Below are 12,995 nucleotides of genomic sequence, written 5' to 3' on the forward strand. Positions count from 1 at the left end.
AGAATAACATTCAATGATCCATAAAGTTCGAGTAGAATATCTGTTGACGTGGGTATTCTCAAGGCTATATTTTAAAAATAATAGTATAGTGGCCTTTAGAATAATAATGAAGTGAATAAGTTTAAAGGTTTCTGTTTTAATCAAGTAACTGCCTTTCCATTCGAATCGAAACGTGACCAAACATTTCCTTAACTCAACTTAGACATATACACTCTGACTATATTTCAAAACAATTTCGTCAAACTTGCTTGTTTGAAAAGTAGACCTAACGACATGTCTGATTTTTTGATGCAGGTATTAGTCGCACTCAAACATAAATCTAAATGTTTATTACCAGTATTATCAATGATATGTCTGACTTACCACTAACCAATGCTGATCATTTTGTTTTCGATAAATTTGTTCCGATTAATTCAAGTTACAAAATAGTCGCATATAACTATGCTCTTGGCGGTAACTCTATTTGGCAAAAGTCAGCAAAATATTTTTGTAATGTCGGAAATATTTTAGGAAGAGAATTGACCAATATGATATCAATTTTATTTCCAGATCAAACCAATAAACAGGATAACATCTGACTAAATGCATGATTAATAATAAACATTCAAGCTATCATATAAAACAAAGACAACATATAGAAAATGCGAACATATAATTTATATAAAGGAAAACAAAGTGTTTGCATGATAGATTGAACTTTGTTTCCTAAAATAACTATATACTATACACTATATATATATATATATATATATATATATATATATATATATATATATATATATATATATACACACTGAACCACTTTTCAAATTGGTCACCTAACATTGTTCTGAAATAAAAAATAACAAAAACATTTCAAAAATCGTGCATTCATCCCGTTTTTATAAGTAATTCCCGTGCATGTTCGCCGACATTTCATGATAATTTATTTTAAATCAAAATAGATTTGGTAACTTTAAAATGGTCACCAACAAAACCAAAAGTCACATTGAGCATTAAAAATGTATTGAAATTCAACACAAATAAAAACTGTGGTGTACATAAGGGGTCATTACACATTATGTTTGGTGGATTTATGACTAAAATGTGATATATGCTCTAGAAACGGTACACCATCTTAATCATTGACTTTTATTTTATTTAATATTCATCTTTAAATATATTGAAATTTGAAAACTGACCAAATGGAAAAGTTGTTAAGTGTTTATAGTAAACAGTTATTTGCCATAAAAGGTGAAAAAAAATACATTCTTGAACTAAAAATCAATCAAAACAAAATAATAAAGCACATTAAAATGACAAATGTGGAATTAATAATATAACAACCATTACAATAAATCCAACTCCATAGATATAGCTACATTAAAAAACCCATAGCAAACGCAACTTTTGTAACGACATACATTATAAACACGTAATCAAAACATAATAGCAAATTTTGACCGGTGGACTGTTATTACTAAATAACATATCGACTTGACTTGGAACAAGCATTTTCCTACAAAGCAATGAGTCTTAGACACATCAATACAAATAATTGAAATCTGTGCGAATTTTTTTTAAATTTAATTGCATTTAATTAGCAACAGATTTTTTGACAGAAAATGTTTTACAGACAAATGGAAGCTGAAAATAAATGATATAACTAAACGCAAATGCTTGTTATTTCCATGTCTTAAAATCACAGTATCCACAATCACAGTATGCAGGTCAATCAAAACTACAGATGTACATGCTTTTTTGGACTCATCTCGTGCATATATATAAAAAAAAGATATTCCGGAACTGACAAATGGATGCCATAATAAAAAATTGTATTCATTTTGAAACTCATCAACATCTAACCTCTTTACTTCTCGACGGTTTCAAAATACAGTAGAAGATAGAAAACGGGTATGTCGTCGTTTAAATCGATTCAACAAACCGTTTAGCTATGTCAGCGTTGATAATGAGGGCATCCCCTCTCATTGTTTTAATAAGACTCTGAAGCAGTGCACATGTACTTCTATAAGACAGAACTGCAGAAATAGCTGATCCAAGACCAGGAATAATATATGAAACTGCGTTTTCGCCAATCTTCCCAGCCATTCCAATGCTAGCTGCTTTCAATAAACCAGTTGCTGTGAAGGATTTTGAAAGCGAAGTCCAGCCAGGTGTTCCGATTTTCACTGAATACTGCTTCTCAAATTTCTTCAATGAGTTTTCATTAAGATTGAACTGCTTCCTGTAAAACAACGCTTCATAAACAAGAATTGTTCCGTCAACGAAGACGCCCAAACCTGGAACTGGTATTACCGCAGCAATACCCGACGCAAGAGATAATGCGTAGGCTCTTTTAAGAAGAACTTTCTCTTTCTCCAGTATAATATCTTTGGTGAGAGATGGTAAAAACAGAACTAAAGACTCATTCTTCAACATCGGAGCTTTGCTTATCACATCTTGCATTAAGCGACTAAAATCGAACTGGTTGATTTTTCGAAGTTTAGTGGTTATGAGATAAACGTTTGCATTCAAACCTTGAAATTTGCGAAGATTATCTTGCGCATCTGCTCTTATCTTCGATAGGCTTCTTTCTCGGTTGAAGTCTTCCCCAAAATCCTCCTTTTCGTTTTCCATATCGGAATCGATTTTCGTTCTCACAAAGAAGAATTTCTTCTGTAGCAGCTTTACTTTGTGACCAAGCCACGCGTCGTTCTCCGTAAAACGAGTTGCCGACAGTATCACGAAGAAGTCGTACTTCTGGAAATCCACTTTCTCCAGATAGGACTCGCGAGGAAACAGCTGTGTTCCAACACCGGGAAGGTCATACAAGACAAAGTTTTCGTTCATGGGATGCGGATATGCCTTAACCTGCATTGTCGTTTCAGTTATTCCGACAGCAGCTGCACCGGGAGCGTTCGGTTTTAATCCAAGGAAAGCATTGATGAAACTGGATTTCCCAACGCCCGAGTTTCCAGTCACTGCAATGCGTACCGGTATTGATTCCCATTTGTCCCTGTTGTCGACAATCATCTGCTTTAAACCATCTAGACCATTTGTCTTAAATGCGTTTTTCATTGAAATATGGTCTTCTTCTATAATTCCTGCCATGTTTCTGCAATATTAAACGTTATGATGTTCTGATAGCATTTTGTTATAAATTAAATCTTGTAAAATGATAAAAACATTTTTTCCAACATTAGTTGTTATGCAAACCTCAACATGCCTCCTTTCGAAGTCATTTAAGTAAAGAGTACAATAACGGCCTCTTATCGCTTAGATGCATACTATGCCATTTATAGTTCAACATTTTGACCTAGTTCTTAGGGTTAAGTATAGCGTTTAACATTTAACGGGTTAACGTATTCAAATAATCCAACACACATGTAAAGGTATTTGACATATCCATTATATTGAAACGTATCCTAAATAATTTCCGACCAGAAACTTATAAAAGGGATAATAGTCTCTCTCAAACTTTACACATAGGAGTCATATTCTACTCTCAATCATTTTTGCAGGTTTTGATTTCACTTGACCCAAATCGGAATCTGGAGTCTATTATGACCTCCAGGATCAAAACATAGTTACAACAATCCTATTGTTTACAAATTACAAATGGGAAGACATATGTAATCTAAAGCATTTTGCAAACGTGTTTAGTGAATTTACATTTCTTTCATCGTATGACAATAAAATATCTGGCAGGATTTGATTGGAGGAGTGTTTTTATTTCCTTTTGAAGATAAGTTTGCGAAATGCAATTACAGCGATTAAATTCAAATTGAAATAAAACTTATTCAAGATAAAGAAACTTAAAGCATTACATTATTTCGACATGCAAAATAGAGTTCGTATTTAAAATGCCCCCAATTCGGTTTGTAAAAAGTAATAGTATTTAAGAAGAACTCGATCTTAAGCATCAAAATAACCTTTTATACATATATTCGCCAGATAAGAACATTGGTCAACTAACATAAAGTGATCAAAATGTGAACTAAGCGCGAAACAACACAGCCAAAAACCAAAGAAATTTTGTTTAATAATACGATAGTCGACGCCACACACACACAATTCTATCATATACAGACAAAAGACAATGCAAATAAGGATAATAAGGGTCCCAAAGGATCGAATATTTGACATCGAGCGTTTTAAAGGCAAATAAATTTGGGAAAAAATGCAAATATTTGCCATCGGGTAAAATGTTGCTCTTGGATTATAAGCATTTACTTTAGATCGTTCAAGTGCTTTTTGCTATGAGTCCGTGGTTAAAGCAAACCATTTGTGAAGGTTAATCAACGAGATCATCTTATCGATGTACATATAACTTTAAAAGTATGCTTAAGATATTAAACGTTGTTGCATTTTGTACAGTTGCCTTATTCTCCAAGAAAAGGTTACACCAATATACATGTAGTTCTTCAAAAATATAATAAATATCAAGGGAGATAATTTTTGGAATATGATTTACAAAGATATGGTTATACAAATGGGAAACAAATATATGTCCATTCACTAATTTTAGATGTTCAATCTCTTTCTTATTTTTTATTATTACACAATACACTTGCTTGTCAAGGGAGTTACACGCAGTCACGTATTTTTTTGTCATTGTGCACAAGTCTATTTTTCTATAAGCAGTCTTTGAATGGTAACTGACTGTTTTACATGTCTTAATGTTTCAATGCAAACTAAAGTCATTTCCTATAAAAAAAAGTAGTTCAAGGGAGTCAAACATATAATTCCAAATATTATTTTTTAAAGTTCCATTCACTTTTAATTACGTATTGTCCTTAAGCATTTTTTCTAACCAACAGAGGTAATTTGGAAACGATTTGTCACAAGTTATGTTAAAAGGTAATTGATTATTTGAATTTACGTAAGACTACAAAGACCCATTTCTCGGACCCGTCCCAAGATTTTATGTTGGCAACATAATTCTTCAAACGTTGTTAAAGTATCTTCTTATTATATTATTACATATCACAAACACAAAAGAACAACTGTGAGATACTCATTTGCAAAAAGAATGTTGCAAGTCAACACTCACATCAATGTCATTTTCTGTGTTTGACCCTATTTTAACTTAATGATTTTGAGAAGCATAACCTTTCACAAAAGAGCGTTTGGTTTCCAAAGTTTACTTTATACGTTTTTCGTTTTTGCGCTAAAACATTGCGGTTTCCTTGATGCCTCACATACAAAAATGACATAGCAATGTGAATTCTCAATAAAAAGAAGATACTTTCAAACATAACACTATTATCAAAGTCAATATATTGAACGTTAAAGTCATTTATCTTTTATATTTACGGTCCAACATTCTAACAAGTTTCGATTATTTAAATGATCAAACTTTTAAACGCTTGAATTATTACAATACAATACGAGAGCTATTCATTTAAATATAAGCGCCACTGGCTACATGACACATTAAATACAACACCACGCGTCTCATCTAAAGTAAAAGCAAAACACATATTCAACAAAATTATTTCTTCTTAAGAAAATATTTATTAACCTAAATTCGTACCTTCGATGACTTGTCGTCCAATTTTGCACTCAAATCTGCACCGTTTATTCAATCTGACAGTTTGTTTTATTTCAAGGTGATATGTGAGATACCCTTGTACTTTTTCCCGGTTTTTGTACCGCTTATGGCAATAATTTAAATTTATCTGTCACGGTTTAACACTATTTTTGGTAACAATTCCATGAACGGATTTGAAACCATACTTGGTAATAATTCATATTTCTTTGTAATAAATTAAATATTTTTTTGTTTTACTTCTACGAACTGATACTTTGTAAAGATATACAGCGATATCCTTCATTTCTACGGTGTCATAACACCGACAAAACACGTTTTATCAAATGATCCGATTTTATTTCTTCTTTGTTTAAATAATGTTTTCACAATAATCCGAAATCGCTATAACGAAGACAAACGTATGGTCCCGATTCGGTATTTTACACCTATCTAATAATCATTGTTTCGAACTCGGTCGTCTCATAGTTTTCACACCATACTGCGATAGCACACAGGCATCGGTTTGAGTTGATAATGGCGCACATTTAGGGTTTGTAAGATACTTTTTTTCCACCTTCAACTTTAAAAGAATGAAATTGTGCAAGCGTAAGTTACAAATATCACTGGAATATAATGAGCGATTTATTTTGGGTTGTGTAGTTTGTTTATGTTGGCCGGTTTACACAATCTAAATATTAGTGCAGGATCCGTGTTCTGTTTGTTACACAATTGACTGTCAATCCAGGGGTCGCAGGTTCGATTCACCGCCGCACCACTAAAAGTACAAATCGTCTTCCGGGAGAGACGTTCAATGGAGACCCATGCACGTTAAAAAACCAGGGTGCTCCAACCAGGGTTACATTCTGTCTGTGCACTATGCTCCAAAAACCTTAAACCTCGGACCACTCGCCGAATAGTATAAATAAGCTTACACACCACCACCATCTGAATATCCGTGGTCTAGTGGTTACACACATTACTATCAATCCAGGGATCGCAGGTTTGATTCCCCGCCGCATCACTTAACAAATACTTATCGTCCGGGAGGGACGTTAAACGGGGGACCGAAAACATAAAATGACTAACAGTCTTATCGGAGCACTCGCGGAAAGGGCAATGCCCGGGTGCGAGTATAAATTAGCATACACACCACCATCAATCTGAATATCATTTGAAATGTGCATCCCAACCGCTGCCGCAATATCCGGATGAGGGCCCGGTTACCAACCCGGGAGGATATTTGTAGTAAAAGGGAATGGTGTTATGCGGCGCCACAAATCAAAATTGGCTAGGAGAAGTATGACAACTAGGTGCAGCGACACATCACGCCATTATTGGCTAGGAGAAGTATGACAACTAGGTTCAGCGACACATCACGCCATTATTGGCTAGGAGAAGTATGACAACTAGGTTCAGCGACACATCACGCCATTATTGGCTAGGAGAAGTATGACAACTAGGTTCAGCGACACATCACGCCATTATTGGCTAGGAAAAGTATGACAACTAGGTTCAGCGACACATCACGCCATTATTGGCTAGGAGAAGTATGACAATTAGGTTCAGCGACACATCACGCCATTATTGGCTAGGAGAAGTATGACAACTAGGTGCAACGACACATCACGCCATTATTGGCTAGGAGAAGTATGACAACTAGGTTCAGCGACACATCACGCCATTATTTTAAAAGAAATAACCCGAATGTTACTTAGTAAGCTAATGTTATTTTTTGTGCTACATGTATTTAAACATATTTATACAAACTGGGCTGAATACATCGTTGTGCTGTATTTAAAAGTTTATAACATTATTAAGCAATAATTTAACATACGTGTATACTTAACGATGCAAAAAGTTGATGATGTATAATCTTCACGAATGAATGTTTACGTCACTAATAATTCGCGAACGCTGTCATTTTGAAAAAAGAATCAAATAATTTTTATCCGAAATTTCGTTAATCCGAAGTTTTTTTATCTGGGTCCCTACAATTTCGGATTGACGGTGTTTAATTGTTTATGTGATAGCCATAATTATAAGGGTTTATTTCTTGAGCTCAAATTAATTATCTATGGCGTGTGCCACTATTGACTCAAAATGACTTGGCTCATTTTTGCATTCGGGCGATGACAATCTGTGTGTCATAATTTACACATTTTGAAAAATTATACCTTGTCTTGATGATGTCCAACGAAGCAGAAAATATTATGAAACTACCTAACACAACCACACGTTTTGCTTTGCCTCATGTCCTAAAACGGAACATTATCTTCTGTTAGTCATGATAAGTCGAACCGCAAAATGATATCCGAATACCAACATGTCCGAAATGAATGACAGTAATTTACCACGACATTAACTCCATATGGTCATAATCAGCCTGGTTTCAGGTTCAATTTCGAATTCGACAAACAACTGATCAATTTGTTGTGGCATTGATAATGTTTTGGGATACATGTTATCAGTATGCAAATAACCTTTGGAATGGTACCGAAAAGACATGTTGTCACCAGACATCTAAATTTTGTTTTGCTATTTATCTGTGTGAATTAAATTTTATCCTGGATTTAAGATGAAATCAAAGTTGAAGAAAGTAAAAAATGCCATCTGTGATGTTGATAAAGAATTTATAATTCTGAAGTCACAACTAGGATCTTTTGATAGTTTAATAAAACGGGTCTCTGAGTAAATATAAAGCAGATCGACCAATGATCATTTACAAACGATCCACGAAAAAAACCTCCTAATTAACCAACGAATTATCAAGCTTATGCCTTTTATTGATGCGAAACGCGACATATTAAGACTGCAAATGTGAAGAAACACATACAAAGTAGTGTACAGTAAAGTTATGTTTCTAGTATGTTCTTTATCTGAAATTATCTTTATTATACAAAAACGTATATGTCAAACGACTTACTACAAACAAAATTTCCATCAAAACACATCGGCTAAGCGCTTCAGCGTGAGATACAAAGTTACCTTTGTCGGGGAGGATTACTCCAAGGTATCTATATTCGGAAACTGTTTCAAGCCCGTTGTCATCGATCTGGAAACGAAAGTCCGTTTGTCTCGTACTTGGACGCCGAAAATGCATGCACCTCATTTTCCCAGTCTTTATTAACCACTTAAATCGATGGAACCAATCAATTATACTAATTAGCCTAGTTATGTGTAAATGAATCAACTGCTTCAGTTTCGAAATCCTTAAATTATGAATTGAACCTGCGTTTTTCCTATTACTAGAGTTAGGTAGCCTGTCAACTGTAATCGGTTCACATATCCTATTTATATAGCTGAATATTTGAGAAAATACCTCCCATTCATCAGTATTTTTAAACATACTAATAATATCAGCTACATGGTTCTTATCTCTAGATATCAAACACCAGTCTCTTGTTGTTTACAGACTTTTAACATCATAAAAGTTAATTCCTCTAAAATAGAGCTGCTAACTTTGGTAACATAAACGGATTAAACGCAAACTTAAAAATCAGTGAGACATTATAATTTATGGTTTACTAAACTATAAAACTTTTGACTGCGTCATATTGAGACCATTTGTCCCGAAATACAAAACCTGGCATTTTAACAATGTGAACTTTACATGCAAACTGTATTTCCCGTATAATCCTATACCGCAGATATAATAAATACATTTACAGGATTTCTTGACCATGATCATCTTTCAACAACTTATTGGCTTCTACACACTTTTTTGATTGGTCAATTTTCAAATTTCAAAATATTTCAAGATTTTTAATACAAAACCACATCCAAGGTGTGCATGTACTTTCTCTAATTGAACACCGAATGACTTTGATGTGTTTATTCACCAAATGATCATAGTGATGACCTCTTCTGTATCAAATAGGAATTTCGCAAATTTTACGAAATGTTTGCCCTCAAAAGTAAAATATTTTCTTCATTCAAATACAAGGTCCGTCTATCTGAGAAACATTCCTTTTTGCCCAAAAATCGGAACAGTTTGAACAAAACGAACGTAGCGAAGAGAGTATTGCGAATCTGATGGAAATGGTAGTGTTGTTAAATTAACACCCTTTCCTTTGACGATAGAAGAACAACAAACCCTTGAAATTATATTATCTCAATGAAACTTTCCGTTTAAATTGTAGGGAGGATAATGCATTTACAAATGATATTGCATTGTTTGAAAAGCGAACAAGATGATATCTCAAAAAATAAAAATCTTTCGATGAATTAAAACCATCAAGAAAACATTTGCAAAACTGATTTTAACAATATCGTAATGAAACATCAAAAGGATGTTGCTCAGGCATCATTAATCCAAATCGGAATACCATCTGTTCGATTATTGTGGGTCTTATCGTAGAAAGATTCACCTTAACGTTCTTTATGTTCAACACAATAATTTGGCATTGAAGCTTTAATGATTTAACAACAGTAATGTAGTTTGTTAGAAAATAAAGCTTTTATCCCCAAAATATAATTTAATTTCAACTTAAGACTTTAAAAGTTGTCAAAAAGGAACTACAGCTATTGTGAGAGGTAGTACGCCTTCCAACTCTCCATAGACACAAGATTGCAGTTAACTCTTTAACTTCCTGTTGCTTTACACTAAATTTGATTACACATGTGTAGTGTTTTTTAGAGAATCAAATCGAGGACTTCTGTAATGAATCTAAGGTTAATATTGAGTGTAATGATTTACCAAATGACACTCTAGGTAAAACGCCTGTTGGATTATTAAAAATCTCACTTGTTTCGATATAATAATGATCAACATCTGTGTTTACATTTTTATGGTGGAGTTTCATACCTTTCGTTGTTATTTCCTAAAAATAGTTAATTGTTGCTTTTGTTTTATAACATAATTTGGATCTGATATAAATATTTTCAAATATTGAGGGACCAGAATTATAAAATAGTATGGTTTTATTTAAAAAAAATAATCGTGGAGTAAATGACAGAGGGTACCATGTGACATTATAGTTTTTGGTGCCTTCAGGCTTGCTATATATGCTTTCCGGTAGTTTATAGAAAATTAATAGTGAATAAAAAATATCTTACAGTTGCAAACAGTGAAATAACATTTTGATATTTCTCACTTTTTTGAAATTTCACTCCGCTGTTAATACATAATCAAACGTCAGCGCGAAAGGGCAAAATGACATAAGTTTGCATACAATTTGGCGCGTTTATCTGAAAAACAACAATTTACTGTCCATTTTATACCTTTTTAGGCATATAATAATAAAAAAATGTTGGTTTCAGTGTAAGGTTGCAATATATTTCACCTGGCGAACATCAAAAGTAAATTTTTCACTCGTGACAATGCCACACGTGAAATATACCTTTTGGTGCTCACTCGGTGAAATATATCACCATCTTATACTAAAACAAACAATTATCCTCTATATATTAACCCAACGATTAATATTCAACTTTCACTTTCGACAGCGTTTTACTACAAGAAAAACGATGTCTTAAGTGTAACCTTAACGTCTTGACCTCTCTATTTTAGACATATTTATGAACTCGTTTTAACAATCTAAATATGGAGCGCTTCGGACTGTTAACCGATATTTTACCACACGTTTCCGACTCTTATCTTTAGACAATCTTAGTCTGCAGTAGTATGTCCTGTCACAAACATGGACCTTAAATTACTCCTGTGTAAGTATAAACATATGATTTTGACCTTTATTTTTATCGCTCTATTTTAAAATAGTATATAAGTATGCTGAATATTTTGTATGTATCCAGTATAACACCTAAGGACATGAACTGACTATATGTGAACATAATGTTTTTGTTACATATTGCATTGCAGAGATTACACTGTAAATTGCAAGTTTTAAAACATCGAATATATGTATCAATTAGCTAACCATGGTTTTAAAATACCAAATAGAAGGTGTTGTATACAGGTTCATTTCCATTTATTTAATAAAAAAAAATCAATTAGAATTGAATATTTAAGGTATTCAATGTACAACAATGGGAAAGTTCGAATACTTTTTCCACAATAATTATAAAATACATATTAAATAAAAGGGTTCACAGGATTTGACCGATGCCATCAGATATTGTTTTAAGATGGTCTTAACACTGAACTATTTAAAATAATCCATACTGGTTTAAAATATCTACCGCGTTCTTAATTACAGTGACTAACCTGATTATCAGCTTAACTCACGCGACCTCTGTCCCGACTTCTGCTGTTTATACTCCGCCGGGATGCAGAATTTTCGCATTTCGTAAGTACCCTTTAGAATAAGTCTAACGTGAAACCGTTGTATCTAAGCAACAGGAGTTGATTGATGCACGCAATGGTTAAGGTGTACAACCCAACTCCATCGTTTTTGTACTAAATACTTGTCGGACATTATCAAATCGAATCCTGCGTCAAAAAAATAGTATTTATTTATTTCACGAGTGGGCGATCGGAGTAATACCATTGTAATGTGTATCGCGTATAACCATCTTTGATATATATATATATATATATTCTTTTTTGAGCTGACTTTCATTTGCGTTAATCTTACAATGTGTTGCATACTCGTAACGATAATAGCACAAACAATACAATTAAAGAATAGTTCTCTTACTATCGTAGATGTTTTAATATGTATGGTACAATAACACAAAGTTTACAAATACAGTCGAACCTCGTTATGTCGACTTATTCGGGACCTAGTGGACTCATCCGAATTACAAAAAAAATTCACCAATCCCAACACGATTAAGTTGGACTGTACGATGTTTACATCCACAATTGAACGGTCTTGTTAAATATTTTCGTCGTGAAAGCAGCAAACTTATTATTGAAAAATGAAGTGAAACAAAGGAAGAATTATTTGTGTCAAATTTATTTGTTTTACGTTTATGGATCACACAAAACACATATAAAACCACAATTGCATACATTTGTACATTGTAAGATTTTATACCGGGTCCTTCTCTAAATTGGTCGATCAGAGCAGTGGAACTAACATTTGAAGTTATTCTTTCTGTTCCCATTCGGGATTGATATCTAATCAATAAAACGTTCATGTTTTATACAATACCAAAGGGCTTGAGCAATAAATGTCTCTTTAATTAAATATATAAACAAACAACTTTAATTATTCGCACTTACCAATTACATTTTTGTATCCCCCAATTATGACAGTTTGTTATATTGACACGCACGGTATTTTGCGACATGCCGCAAACCGTCATGAATATTTTCACACCTACGTCTCGATCTACAGTTCGACATAAAGAACATAGGAAATATGTGAAATTCGACCACTGGGACTGAAAAACGAGGTCGACATAGCGAAAAACACGAGATAAAAAAATCGACACACACAGATTTATTTTACATAGAATAAGAAGGAATAAATTCGGGACAGAAAAAAAGTCGACTTATTCGAGGTTCGACTGTTTGTGTGTTTAGCCCTTGCCTCTGATCTTTAAACATTGTTTACCTATGAATTTCCGGTTTTGTCCT

The 12,995-nt window shown here is 33.4% G+C and overlaps 1 protein-coding gene across 1 annotated transcript; it reads right to left on the reverse strand.

Moving 5' to 3' along the window:
• Positions 1–1,905: 1,905 nt before the first annotated feature.
• On the reverse strand, positions 1,906–3,090 carry LOC128221564 (interferon-inducible GTPase 1-like). The gene has a single exon (XM_052930169.1). It carries the CDS (start codon positions 3,088–3,090, stop codon positions 1,906–1,908), a length of 1,185 nt encoding a protein of 394 aa, XP_052786129.1.
• Positions 3,091–12,995: the final 9,905 nt, after the last annotated feature.

Source organism: Mya arenaria, chromosome 16 (genome assembly GCF_026914265.1).
Source record: "Mya arenaria isolate MELC-2E11 chromosome 16, ASM2691426v1".
Classification (NCBI taxonomy): domain Eukaryota; kingdom Metazoa; phylum Mollusca; class Bivalvia; order Myida; family Myidae; genus Mya; species Mya arenaria.

Excerpts from the sequence above, each read along its gene's own strand:
- LOC128221564 (XM_052930169.1), bottom strand. The coding sequence starts at position 3,090 with ATGGCAGGAATTATAGAAGAAGACCATATTTCAATGAAAAACGCATTT.